The sequence below is a fragment of the Danio rerio genome, chromosome 12, assembly GCF_052040795.2.
Source record: "Danio rerio strain M-AB ecotype USA chromosome 12, GRCz13ab, whole genome shotgun sequence".
Classification (NCBI taxonomy): domain Eukaryota; kingdom Metazoa; phylum Chordata; class Actinopteri; order Cypriniformes; family Danionidae; genus Danio; species Danio rerio.
Genome location: NC_141032.1, coordinates 9,160,274 through 9,175,277, shown reverse-complemented (window position 1 = coordinate 9,175,277; position 15,004 = coordinate 9,160,274). Strand labels below are relative to the sequence as shown.

Sequence of the window (15,004 nt, the reverse complement as noted above, 5' to 3'; positions counted from 1 at the left end):
TCTTTTAACACATTTCTCAGCATAATAGTTTTAATGACTCATCTCTAATAACTGATTTATTTTATCTTTGCCATGATGACAGTAAATAATATTAGACTAGATATTTTTAAGACACTTCTATACAGCTTAAATTCACATTTAAAGGCTTAACTAGGTTAATTAGGTTAACTAGGCAGGTTAGAGTAATTAGGCAAGTTATTGTATAATGACAGTTTGTTCTGTAGACTATCGAAAAAATATATAGCTTATTTTTGACCATAAAATGGTTATTAAAAAAGTAAAAACTGCTTTTATTCTAGCTGTGTGAGACAAGGGAAAGGTACAGCCAATCACAATGTTGACAATGATGATTGATTATAAGCAAGTTTGGCATGCTGTCCCGGGAGAGAGCCCTGAGCTCCTTGAGCCTTGGGCTCCCTCCCGTTTGCACGGCGAGAGGGGAGCCTTGAGCTCGGGTAGATCTCGACAACTCCCCCCTTGATAAGAGCCGATGACTAAAATGAATGCTATGGAGAGATATGCTGCAGGATGAGAGATTGACTGTAGCGCTTAATTTAGATTGATCAATCAACTAGTGCATGTTTTTGGAATGTGGAAGGAAACTAGAGAAAACCCACGCGAGCACAGGAAGAACATGCAAACTATGCACAGAAACGACCGCCGGCCTGTTAAAGGACTAGAACCGGTGACGTTCTTCCTGTGAGGCAACAGTGCTAACCACTGGGCCACCGTGCCGCCCTAAGGAGGGAAAGGTGAAGAGGTAGGGGTGGAGGAGGGGATTCTTCAAATCGAATGACTGTAGTGAAAAACCCTGGCTCTTTATAGTGGGTTAGGAATGGCCTGATTGGTGGATCATACATGCTAATGCAGAACCAGCCGTGTTCAATCATAGTCACATGATCCTCTCGAAATTAGTTTATGGATAACCTTCACTCATGTGTTGGGGGGGTGCGGTGCGACCCGAGGACAGAACGTGATTTAACCATTTCTGCATGTCCAGGTTAATATTGACGGCGCAATTTTTCTTTAAAGTGAATTAAATTATTGGTGGTACATTTCAATAGCTGAGGGTCCCCTCCGTCCATGCTAAATCTACGGCCTTGTTTTAACATTAATTATTTAAATAAAAAAAAGAGATTGATGCTTCCATTGTTAAAATCTTTAATGCTCGTCAGAACAAGTAACTCACAAAAGAATTATACAGAAATCCTTATTTCCAAAATCGTAATAATCGTATACATATTTACTGTAGAACAGCCATTCATGCATCAAAATCAATGATTTTTACATCGCAAAACAACAAAATCTGACGCACCCTGATTACTGCGGTAAACCAGCAATTAAACATTGAATTAAAAAAAACAAATAACAATAAAAAGAGCAAAATGTGATTTGGTTCCCTCTTGGTGACACAAAGTCGTCTCTTCCAGGCGCGTCTGGCACATGTTGGTGCGCTTTTTGATCAGTGTGAGGAGTGAACCTGCTTTATTGTTACACACGGTACGATTGTGCGATCGGTTACCTGAAAATATTAACACTGCGATCCTTGATTGATGATTACAGTACACAAAATAAGAAGCTCTGTTCACTTTCTCACGGACATCTGAAAACTGCAGCGAGCGGAGATGAGAAACGAACGAGAGATTCTATAGCGCTCGACTTGATTATTGCTTATAGCTCTGAATGCAATAGTTTGACGCTGACGTTCAGTTCCTGAAGTACAGCTGTGTTGTCAGGTTATAGTTCGTGGTTGCTACAAATCCTCCAGGGCGGTGATCTGACTGATCTTCGTACTAGTCGACGGGATCTTCGCAGTAAGGCAAAACAAGTGCTGCAAGCTGGTTAGTGTACAGAAACCGATGCATAACTAATTGCATTGATACCCCTTAGAACACAACGTCAACATGAGTGATGCTAATCAACAGATACTGCACAAAAACCTCACACACACACACACATCCTGGATGTATTTCACAGTGTCCGTGTAGGAAATTGTTTGTTTTAAGTGTGAATTTGCAAAACGAAAGAGTCTCATCTGTTCGTCTTTGACGTCCCTTTTCAGTCGTACTTCATAACAACGACGACAACAACCAAAAAAATGCGTTAGAAATGTTGGGAAAAGGCACACGTACTGACAAAAGAGTCTTCGTTCTTCATTTGAACCAATCGCTAATCGAAGCAAACAAGCTGACGGCTTGGTGAGCCGCCATTTTACGCCAGCGAGGCGTGTTTCCTCTGGCACGCGGTGGCGCTGGAAGTCTCCCTTTGGTTGCGTGTTTTTCGAGAATATGAGCGTTCTCTACTTGTCTCCGTCCAGCTCCTGCAGGATGTCCTCCGGAAGCTCCAGTCCGGGTAGATCTTCCAGAGGGATCTCCTGAGTGGGCATCTCCAGCGGAGGGAGCTGCGGGATGGGAATGTCCTTGGCCTTGCGCTCTTCGTTGGGCTGTGGAAGCACCCATAGCTCTGAATCCGCATCGGCGTAGTGTTCCTTCTTCAGGCGCGAGTTTTCCGCACACAACCGCTCGTTTTCCTGCTTTAACCGCTGGTTTTCCGACACGAGGCGGTCTACGAGTTTGCGCAGGTCATTGATGGTGGTTTGCTGCTCTTCCAGGCGTGTTTTGTCGTCTTTCTGAGCTTTGCTGCCTGCGCAGGGCTCTGGGACGGTGCCTTTGTTTTTGAGGAGGTACAGCCAGGTGTCGTACTCTCGATCAGGGGGTTGAGAGGTGGTGTCTGCGACTCCGGCTGGATGAAGGTGACGGCGGGCCGGTTGCTCTGAGGCCTGGAGAGTTCTGGGTTTGTCTTCTCGCTTTGCTCGCTTCCATCGCTCCTCGATCAGCCGCTGCTGCTTCACATGACTGTCCCTCTGAAGCTCCAGAGACAGGCGAGCCTGGGAATTTAAAACATTGAGGACTTCAGAAACGAAAAACGCCATGTTTAACCAACAGCTGTAAATCAGTACTAGCATACCTGTTCACACTCGGTGAGTTTCATGGCCTCCTTGAGAAGATCTGAGGAAAAATGAAGTTGATTAAGCAATTATGTTTTCCCATCACAGGCAGGCATGGGACGATAACCGTGTTCAAGGTATACTGCGGTTTGGAAAAGTCAAGGTTTTCAAACCGCCAAAATTTTCTGCTGTACCGTTCCTAAGGTATGTGTAAGATTTTTTATTTATGTTTTGTTTTTAGTTTTTAAGGACAACAGTATCTCCAGCAGAAAAGATCTCCAAAGATGCTGTTTTAAATTGTAAAGAAAAAATTGTTTTTGAAACAAATGAAGACAGCAGAAGACAAGAATTCGTTTGAATAATTTTAGGGTTTCTGCAGGTTTCACCAAGTTAAATTTAAGACTTTTTAAAACATTAGGACCATTATGAATTAAAGTTCAGACTCATGAAGGGCTAAAGGCTGAGGATTTTGTGAAATGGCTCAGATGGAAAATATTTTGATTTGCCAAATCAAAAAACAAAACAATATTATAATCGAATACATTGAATTATACAATAATATATTAAATATGACTAATAATATATTAATAATAGCAATTCAATTATATTTTTTATATTTCTTAGCAAAATATTTTAAATATTGTATAAAAACAAGCAAGCTCTACTTGTATCTATACACGTTTTTCCAACATAAACTTTCTTAAAAGTTTTAAAAAGTATAATAAACTAAATGTATGCACAACAATCTGTCCAGGTTGGTGTCCTCAGCAGTAAATACATGGAGCAATTTTAAACAAATGTTATTGCAGGGAAAATAATTCATCCATTAAGGTAAATAGAGTTAAAAATCACACTTTATATAAATAGTTAGCAATAGATGAACAAAGGAAAATTAAGACCCGTTTAAAAAGATTTAAGACCTACAACACAACATTAAGACATTTTAAAACCCTGCAGAAACCCTGTATTTAGCCTGACAGGTTTACTGTTCCACAATATTTTAAATGTTTCCCAAAATGAAATCTATTGTGTTCAAATGGAAAAAGGTTTTGTTTTTTACTCAGACATTTAAAAGACGATATTTTAGAGCAGTAATCACAAAACTGTGAAACCGTGATATTTACATCCAAGGTTATCATACCGTCAGAATCCTATACCGGCCTATGCCTAATCACAGATGAGTCTTTTGCTAATATTCATTATAGTTTTACACCAAATATAACACTTTTTGACCATTACCAAACACTGTACGGCAGGGGTGCCAATCCTATTCCTGGAGCTCTACCTTCCTGCAATCTTGATCAAACACACCGGTCTGTAATTACCAAGTGCTCCTTCAGATCCAACTTAATTGGTTTAGTTGTGTTTGATCAGGGTTGGAGCTAAATTCTACGGGAAGGTACACTACCTGACAATTGTCTTGTCGCTTGTCCAAGTTTTAGAAACAACAAATAATAACTTGACTTCTAGTTGATCATTTGTTATCAGAAGTGGTTTATCTTAAAGGCAAAGGTCTCTAGATTACGCTTAGTTTACCAAAATATAATATGATCATGCCTTGATTTTTAATGATTTAATTAGGACAGTAAGGTCTGACTTTCTCTTTTAACAGGAATAATGTACAGTATTGACCTTATTCTAAAATGCGGAAGTGCGCCTGTTTTCGCGATTGTCTTAGAACTTCCGTTTCAGTCGCCTATGGGAGAAATGACAAGGAATAATAAACGGCAAAAAACGGTCAAACTACTTGCTCTACAAACAAATGTTTGCATGACTATACAGACCAAGTAGAATAATATAACAAGGAAATATCAGTTTGCAACATCAAACAGCGAAACGAGCAGTTTTTAATGTCTAAAAATGAATGGAAGTGAATGAGAGCGGAAGTCTCGTGCCAAAAAGATTCAAAAGGCAGCGCCCACTCGTCTGCGGAGAATAAGGTCAATAGAATATAAAGTCATGCTGCAGTGGATAAAGATTTAATATTGTGTATGACTCCCATGAGCTTGGAGGACTGCATCCATACATCTCTGCAATGACTCAAATCATTTATTTATAAAGTCATTTTGAATGGCAAAGAAAGTGTTCTTGCAGGACTCCCAGAGTTCATAAAGATTCTTTGGATTCATTTTCAATGCCTCATCCATCATCTTACCCCAGACATGCTCAATAATGTTTATGTCTGGTGACTGGGCTGGCCAATCCTGGAGCACCTTGACCTTCTTTGCTTTCAGGAGGTTTGATGTGGAGGCTGAAGTATGAGAAGGAGCGCTATCCTGCTGAAGAATTTGCCCTCTCCTGTGGTTTGTAATGTAATGGGCAGCACAAATGTCTTGATACCTCAGGCTGTTGATGTTGCCATCCACTCTGCAGATCTCTCGCACAGCGCCATACTGAAAGTAACCCCAAACCATGATTTTTCCTTGACTGATTTCTGTAAAAATCTTGAATCCATGCACGTTCTAATAGGTCTTCTGCAGTATTTGTGATTGGGATGCAGTTCAACAGATGATTCATCAGAAAAATCCACCTTCTGACACTTTTCCAAATGTTCAACTAGACGTCAAGTTATTATTTGTTGCTTTTACAACTGGGAACGACAACAAGACTTTTGTCAGGTAGTGTAGATCTCCAGGAACAGGATTGGGCACCCCTGCCATACAGTAACTGTTCTTTGGAAAAATAGGGAAGCTCTTTAAATATGAAGACTTGGCTCTACTATAGTAAAGGGTGAATGCTGTATATCTGTCACTACAGATATACAGACACCAGAGCGTTTTAAAGCCATTGAAGATCAGTCGATTCATCAGCGGATCACTCGTATGTCAGCTTATAAACAGACCAGCTTTAAAACGCTCTAGTGTCTGTATATCTGTAGTTACACTCAGTGAACAGTGGTGAGTTCGGTCATTTCTGTTAAGCACCAGAACACAATGGCAAATCAGAGCTGTATAAGAACGCGCACAAATGTTAACGGGAAATGAACATTTTTAAAATTTCGGTACAGATTGGTAGCGAATTCCAGTATTGTGACAACACTAATTTAAAGTCATTTACTTCTCTTTTCATTTCCATTTTAGTGCTTATTTTGAATTGATGTGTATCATATCGACCACGATTGCATTCCTAAATTCGCCAACGACCTGCAAAGTAATTGGCTGTTTGGATATTTGCAGTTTCTGGTGAGTGTCATGTGAAATATTTACTTACTATAGTGTAATGTGCAAGTACTTATATATTAATGCTTACAAACGCTTACATTCTACATTTATGCAAATGAACATGGCCTTGCTAAACCAATCATACGGGTCAAACAAGTAACATAAATAAGAGTCTGTGTTGCCATATTTCCATTATATCCACATATTCTCAAATGACATGTAAAATATAAAATGAAGAGACAGAAAACCACTTAAACTATCATATTTTGTTTTAAAAATTGAATTATTTCAATAACTAAATGACAAATATGAGATTTTTTTCCCTATCATTCAACTAAATAGTCATTTAATTCTAGTCCAAACAATAGCATTTTGTTCATGAGTGCATGAGTTTCATCACTAAGGCAGTCAACATTTATTTCCAGATGTCTTGATGAGAATTATCTTCTGAACAGGGATTAAAACAGAAATCAACCTGCAGCTTTTCTGTGGCAGGAGATGGCATCTTCAAATTTCCCAGCGGCCAGCAAGCGGTCTGCCTTCCTGCACTGCTGATGGGCCTAAAAGAGAGGATACAGCTCTTCACATGACTTCATCGTGATGGGTTCAGTTAGCACTGAAAACTAATTACAGCACAGATAAATGACATTAGCCCTGATTAACTCTAAACCTACATCAAGTTCTAATGGAAGTTCATCTAATCCTTTCAGTCACAGTGAAAGTCTATTTAAAGCGAGCTGTCAATACTTCTGTCATCCCTCCAACACTGTACTGTACTCAGATCTACTTACTTTACAGTAATGGTTCATCAAATATCATCTTCAAACCCTCCATCATTAAGCTCATTTCAAGCTAAGCAATTTTAAAAAATTTTTGCACCTAGACAACTGTATTAAAGGGATACTTCACCTAAAAAAGAAAGAAATTACGGATCATCAACTCTCCTTGTGTGTTTTTACACCTTTATGAGTTTCTTTCTTCTACTGAATACAAAAGAAGATATTGCGAAGAATGCTGGTAACTGGCGTCCATCGACTTCCATAGTAAAAAAAAAATAAACAACACAGGCTCATTCTGAAAACGTAGTCCCATGGACATTTCTGGAGACCGCCAATTATATAGCCGGAGATACATATAGCTGCATTTCTTTTTTTTAAGCAAACGCTACGAGGCGGTATGATGCCGTTCCTTTTCGCGCGTACCGGCTGACTGCTTACCTCCGTGTGGAGGGCTTCCTGCTGCATTCAGTTTGTCCAGTTAGCTCGTTGTGTATTTCGGTGGACTTAAGGCGCAGAGAGGAGTTGACTACAATGACGACGGGGTTTCAGTCCGGGGGAAGAGCGGTTGCAGAAATCAGGTAAGACAAAAACAGAATCCAAAAAAAAAGTGACGAGTGAATAACAGGGTGAGAATGGGGTAAAATCCGAAATCGTGGTAAAAATCAGACGAGGGCTTTTTTTTTTTCTGGACAGCTTTTGTAAACCGTCGGTTGGGTTTAGGTAAGTAAGCGGAGGGCGGGTCAATTAGTAAAATTAGTTGGGTTGAGGGAAGAAGGAGGGTGGCTCCGTCGATTGGCCGGTCGCCCAGTTGGCCATTCAGTCAGTTAGACAGATGGTCACTTGACAGCGGCCTCTGGTAGGTTTACGCGAGAACAGCGCGGGCGTGAATGGCACTCACGAGAAAAATTTGGGATTCGAAAAAGCCTCTCGTGGATTCGCGAAAACAAACCTCCCGGGAAATAATTCGCAGTCCCCAGAAACGTCCAAGGGAATACATTTTCAGAATGAGCCTAGATTGAAAATGAATTACTAATTCAATGGGTGCCATCAACCAGAATTCTTAAAATATCTTTGTTTGTGTGCGTGTTCAACAGAAGAAAGAACGCCAAATAAGTTTTGGACAAGGGCGAGTATAAATGATGACTATTTATATTTTGGGTGAACTATCCCTTTAACTCCGAGCACAAGAATGTATTCTGAAGATTGGAACATCTGACATTCAGAATCTATTTGAAACTTTATAGTAGGTATGTTAGTAAAGTAATAAATATGTGAATTCTTTGTACAGGTGGTCAGATGTTTTTGCTTCCACTGACAAATAAATGTATTCTTAATAACGCTGAATTTGCGCTTTGTAAAGAATTTCTAATATGTTGAGTGTTTCTTAAACTGTAGTTACATATAATCTAAAAATAATCAAATAAAAGATCACAAGTATCCAATACATTTATCTATATAAAAAAAGGTCTTTATCAGCTTTTGTCACTTTAAAGCAGTGTGTACTACCTGACTAAAGTCTTGTCTCCCATCCAAGTTCCAAACAACAAAAATTAACTTGACTTATAATTGATCATTTGGTATCAGAAGTGGTTTATTTGAAAGGCAAAGGTCTCTAGATTACTCTTATTTTACCAAAATAAAATATGATCATGCCTTGATTTTTAATTTTTTAATTAGGACTTCGCTTAGACAAAAGTTTTGTCACTTAACAGAAATAATGTCCAGTATAGAATATAAAGAAATGGTGCAGTGGAAAAAGATTTAATATTGTGTATGACTCCCATGAGCTTGGAGGACTGCATCCATACATCTCTGCAATGACTCAAATCACTTATTAATAAAGTCATCTGAAATGGCAAAGAAAGCGTTCTTGCAGGACTCCCAGAGTTCATCAAGATTCTTTGGATTCATCTTCAATGACTCCTCCATGTTACCCCGGACATGCTCAATAATGTTCATGTTTGGTGACTGGGCTGGCCAATCCTGGAGCACCTTGAGCTTATTTACGTTCTTGCACGCCCCCATACTGAATGCAACCCCAAACCATGATTTTTCCTTCACCAAACCATTCTCATTCTCAGTGAGAATCTTGGCTCCATGCAGGTTCCAATATTTCTGCAGTATTTGTGATGATTGGGATGCAGTTCAACAGTTCACTTTTCAACTAAAATGATCAACTAAAAGTCAAGGTTTTTTTGTTGCTCTTACAACTGGGATCAATGACAAGACTTTTGTCAGTTTGTGTATATATTTTGATGCGATGATTTGAACCCATATATATATATATGAGCAATTCCAGCGTTATGGATGTGACATTTGCAGTAAAACTCCAAACTTAAATTCACAGAGAAAGTATTTGTTAACATTATATTGAAAAATATGTTTACCTTTTTCAAAACAACTAACCACAGAGTTATGGGAACATAAATATATACATCTGTAAACATGTCTTATATTTTTAATGAGGAAAGTAAACATGCGTTATGGACGTGACGAAGAAACTTTTGGTTGAAGCTTAGTTTTTTTATGGCAAGGTTGACATTTGCATGGAATTGCTTATACACGCACGCACCAGCAAAATAAAAGCTTGTTTTTTATATCATTTAAATGTGTGTACTGTGCATACTCAATATATATATATATATATATATATATATATATATATATATATATATATATATATATATATATATATATATATATACACATATATATATATATATATATATATATATACACATATATATACACATACACACACACATGCTGCATATATTTGAGAACTGTTTATTTATATTTAGATATAAAATACATACAAATAAGATACATATTTTATTAACCTTTGCCCAGCACTAATATTTATATACATGTGCTCTATTTGCAGTTGTTTTTTGTTAATATTTAGAGCAAAATATCAAAAGGTTAAACAATAAAGACATTTTTTCTCAAGAGTTCTTTGCTCATATTTTCCAAGGGTGTGAACATTACTGGTGAGCACTGTATTAAAATAATTATATTGTACTTTGTATTGTATACTTTTGTTATTTATGTTCTTGCAACTATATTAGAGCCTTCACAAGAAAAGATCCAATAAAAAAACAATTAAAGGGGATCTAGTATGTCATTTATACAAGATGTAAAAAACATCTCTGATGTCCCTAGAGTGTGTATGTGAAGTTTCAGCTCAAAATACCTCACAAACACGTTTTTATAACTCTGAAACTGTCCATTTTAGGTTTTGATCCAAATTGTGCCGTTTTGGTGACTGTCACTTTAAATTTAAACAAGATTGTAACTCTACAAAAGATTGTAACCTATGTGTCAGCATAGTGGCAGATTCAAAAACAGGTCTAAGGTTATCTTTGTGGAAAAATGAAGATGTGAAAAGAAGTGTCTCAGATGAAGGTAGTCTATAGATACAACTGTGTTCACTCCACAATTATAATGCCTCAGTCAGTGCCATTATCTTCAGCAGGTACAGTAAAATCTCTAACATGGTCAGCTGCTTATCACTAAGGGCTATTTATGCAAATGAGGGACAGATCGTTACTAATGGGCGGGACTTCTCCACTCTATAAGATGTACAAAGAGAAAATGTCAGTATTTCTGAAGACCATTTTTGTCAAGTTTTATTATTGAAAATAGTAGATTAAACTCCTTATTAAAGTGATTTTTTTTTTGCATAGTAGGTCCCCTTTAAACTGTTTACTGGTGATCTCAGAATCACTTTAGGGAAATCTCATTAAAAGCGCACGACCTTTATAAATGTTAATTAAGACTATGATAAAATAATAAAACTACACAGAAACCAATATCAGTGAAGCCACCTACTGCGTGTTTGTTTAAAAATGATCAGCTGTCAGAGGTAAACAAACACACATATAAAGGCTAACGTTAACTAAAAACAGACCACACGAAATACAGCTCACGGTTTATACGAAGCCTTTACATCCCGGTTGAATGAATTCAGAATAAATGATAAATGACTGCATGTGTTTTTAGGACAGGTGAACCTCTTCGCAGCTTTTATTTTATACTCTTCACATATGTCATGCGGCTAAGCTAACAGCGGCTAGCGTGCTAATGTGGCTTGTAAACAGACACTTACGAGATTGAGAGGACTGTCCACCACCTCCATTCCGTCGTCGACTACAGACTCAACCACACGAGAGACTCATCGGCACATTTCTGTCTTTATTCCGGGACCAGGGACTCTGGTTTCACCGGTTGCTGCTCCACTGCTACAATAGACGAGCAAAACAAACAACAACTTCCCCCTCCGAGACGTCACCATCGCGTCACAGTACAACGACACCCGTGACATAGGAAGACTTTTTAAATGTCTTTTTACATGTAACAGAAAAAAAAAAAAACATTAAAATACCTTCCATAAAAATTGCTACGAGTTAATTTTAATTTATTAAACGAAGATAATTTCTCAATTTCTAAGCCTGTTCTAAAGTTATGTGATGTTTACTCTCACCACTAGAGGGAGCTTTTACCTTACAAATTCTGTATTATAAACGTCACGAAATATTGTCGTGTTTCTTGGGGCAGATACCAAAGTAGGTACTAAACACTTTTACATTTTGTTTGTTTATATAATAAACGTTATCGTCAAATTAATGTTTAAAGTTAACGATAAGTAAATTTGCTACTACATGTCAGTTAGTCTTCATGGTGTTATTTTTTATATTCGCCGCTTTGTTCACTGATTATTGAGGAGTGGGACAAAAAGGTGCAAAAATATATACATATTTTACTTTTACTGAGACAAATAAAACCACATTTTTGCACCTTATATGTCACAAGCTACCGAAACACAGTGCTTTGATCCAACCTCGCAATTTTTCGATTTGTTTTAAATAACATAACGTTGATATTATTTTCCATGCCCTCAACATCAGACACCAAATAGCAACAAATATGTTTAAACATTTATTTAAGCAAACAGACTGCATTTATTAATGACCAACTATTATTTAACAAATATAAAATTAAATTAATGATTATTAAAATATTTATCTGACAGATACGACACATCTGACAGTGGTAATTTTGTAGCAAATTTATCCATCAAATACATTGAATCCGTCAATTACTGTATTAAAAGACTCGCAACAAGTATTTCATTGTTTAAAAAGTTCCTTTTTAAAGACGCAGACGATAAAAATCTGTGGGTGTCTTGACATTACTTCATTTAACAATAATAATAATAATAATAATAATAATAATAATAATAATTTTTATTTTTATAGCCTCTTTCCAGAGCTCAAGGACACTTTACAAGGAATGCAACATTCCTTTCTTTCGCCAAAGCATATATGGATTTCATGCAGTAGCCATTTTGTTTTTTGTTAATGCTAAATGCTAATAAAACCTGCCTCAGGGTGCAAACACTTATCTAAAAATTTCAAATAATTTCCTCAAGCACTGTTGACATTTTGCGACAGGTTTTGTATTTTTTTACTACCATTGGTAATTAAAATATTCGTAAAATAAAAATAACATACTTGACACTGATAAATGCAAAGGTTGACTGTGGTAAGAGCGTCCTTTAGAGAGAGCCTGACAAATGTCTTGGAATACAAAATCTGAACGGTGCCTTAAATGTGGTAATCATAGTATAAGCGGAGTAATTGTCTCGGCCTATTGAATTATTGGAATATAATGCACATTTGAGGTGCTCATGAGGCCACAAGGCCATTATTCCTGACATATATGTACAGTAAATAATGAGTCGTATCAAACAATTAAATACTAGAATGTAGTTGTTAGGATGATAATATAAAGTGTGTCCCAGTCAAATATTTAAAGGATGTGTCAGAATATATAAATACAGGGTAGGCCATTTATATGGATACACCTTAAAAAAATGGGAATGGTTGGTGATATATTAACGTCCTGTTTGTGACACATTAGTATATATAGAAGATGTGCAGCACCTGAAACTACGGACACTGGAAGCCTGTGCTGGCATTTCTCCTGCGGTGTTCCTATCAGTGTGTGAAGAGTGGGAGAAGATGGTTGCATTGACAATCCAACACAATGGGCAGCACATTGAACACATTTTATAAGTGGTCAGAAACTTGTAAATAACTCACGAAAGAATAAAGTTACGTAAAAACCAAGCACACCATTGCTTTTCTTATGAAATTCCCAATAAGTTTGATGTGTCAAATGACCCCCTTCTTATTAAAGAACAAAAGTAGGATCCAAGATGGCCGACTTCAAAATGGCCACCATGGTCATCACCCATCTTGAAAAGTTTGCCCCCTCACATATACTAATGTGCCACAAACAGGACGTTAAAATCCCCAACCATTCCTATTTTATTAAGGAGTATCCATACAAATGGCCCACCTTGTGTATATATCTTAACTGTTTTATGTTAAATTCACTTAAATGTGTAAAAACTAACAAGTCAACTTAAGTTCTTCATGCTGTCCAAACACTGTGTGCATTTTTGACAATGTACATTAGGGTTTTCTATCCAGTGGTTTGAGATTTCTTGCTCATCGTAATGTTTTGTCCATTCAGAGAGTGCACTTATTATCTGATGACATCACTGGCTCAAGTGCTTTGTTTTTGTTGTCAAGTGCCACTTGCTTTATCCTAATGCTCTTCAATTACAACTAATAAAGAGCAGAACCGGATCAGATAGAGCCTCGTGAATCACACCGGCCTGCCATACACTCACTGTACTCAGGGTTATAAAAGGCCAGGTAATACATATTTCATATACAGTAAGCCTTTGATCAGCCTTCTGCTGCGATTGTTTGATAGTGTGTACAGTATATGCTTTTACAGTGTATGCTGCTCGGAAAAAATCAAGCTTATTAGACTTAAAGCTGGATGTGCTTTTAAAACACCTGATATCATGCAATGTCTGACTGTATAATGGATACTGAAAAGACTGGGCACGTAACTGACACTGACACATTCTTTTGATTTTAGCAGGAAAAGGTCCTTAAAGGGACAGTTCACCCAAACCTGAAAAGTTCTGTCATCATTTGATCACTCTTTACTTGTTCCAGATATGTTTGGTTTTCTTTATTCTGTCAAATGCAAAAGAAGGTATTTTGAAGAAAGATGGAAACCTATAACCATTGACATGTGTAGTGTTTATTTTTACTCTGTAGCAGTGGTGTAGTCCTTGCTATACGCACGTATACTCAGTTTACTTACTTTTTTTCATGAGCTGTTTGGGTATTACCACTTCTGAGGATCAATAATTAAGTATACCCTCAGTATACTCACTTGTTTTTCTGATTAAACTTCTCTAATTTACGTGTATTCACGTCCCCTTTAACTGTATACCAAACAGGTTTTTTTGACTCACAACTTAATTTGTTAAGATGTGCCCATTTCTTACAATTCTTACTTAAAAATATATATGACACATTTTTCTTTGTTTACCCCAAAAGGATCTGATCCTGATCCAAAATGAAAATCCTAAAATCGCCCCTGTAAAACTGTATTCCTTATTTGTCTTAATTGTGCCGCTACAGTGAACGACACTATACACAGTATATATAACACTAAAAATGATGAGGCAAAGCCTACTCATAAATCGGATAACAATGTGCAATTTAAAAGGGTAACTACTAGTATATAATAGCGAGAAGACAGACTCCTAATAGTTTGGTTTAAAACAAGCATGCACGAATGTGACAATTAAAAATAATAGCTGATTGATGTTTAAAGGAACCTATAAATTGTAAAGTAATAAGCCAGTAAAGAAAGTAAGCTAAAAAGCTGTTTTCCATCTATGCAGAGACCCTTTTGAGTGGGAAAATTTATATATATATATATATATATATATATATATATATATATATATATATATATATATATATATATATATATATATATATATATATATATATATATATGTGTGTGTGTGTGTGTAAAATCTCCAATAAATCCAGAAAACATTGACTTTCGTCGTTTCTTTGCCTACTTTAATTTAAAAATTGTGTCGGGTGTAATAGTACACCACCTTTCTTTTTTTTAGGACTACACCACTGCTCTGTTGTATTTAAATGTTTAAGAATTCTTAATTATCTTTGTGTTAAAGAAAAGAAAGAACACCACTTGATGGATAGTATAATGAG

General features: G+C 36.8%; 1 protein-coding gene and 1 long non-coding RNA gene across 4 annotated transcripts in view; both read right to left on the bottom strand.

The window, feature by feature from the left end:
• Nucleotides 1-15,004, bottom strand: part of LOC147834393 (uncharacterized) — a 529,770-nt gene that overhangs the window by 365,717 nt on the left and 149,049 nt on the right. The gene's annotated exons all lie outside the window — the stretch shown is intronic.
• On the bottom strand, nt 1,145-11,132 carry nrbf2b (nuclear receptor binding factor 2b). Its single transcript, NM_001002613.2, is given in 4 exon segments — nt 1,145-2,887; nt 2,968-3,008; nt 6,584-6,668; nt 10,996-11,132. Coding segments are annotated over 4 exon segments (744 nt in total). The 5' UTR covers nt 11,026-11,132; the 3' UTR covers nt 1,145-2,299.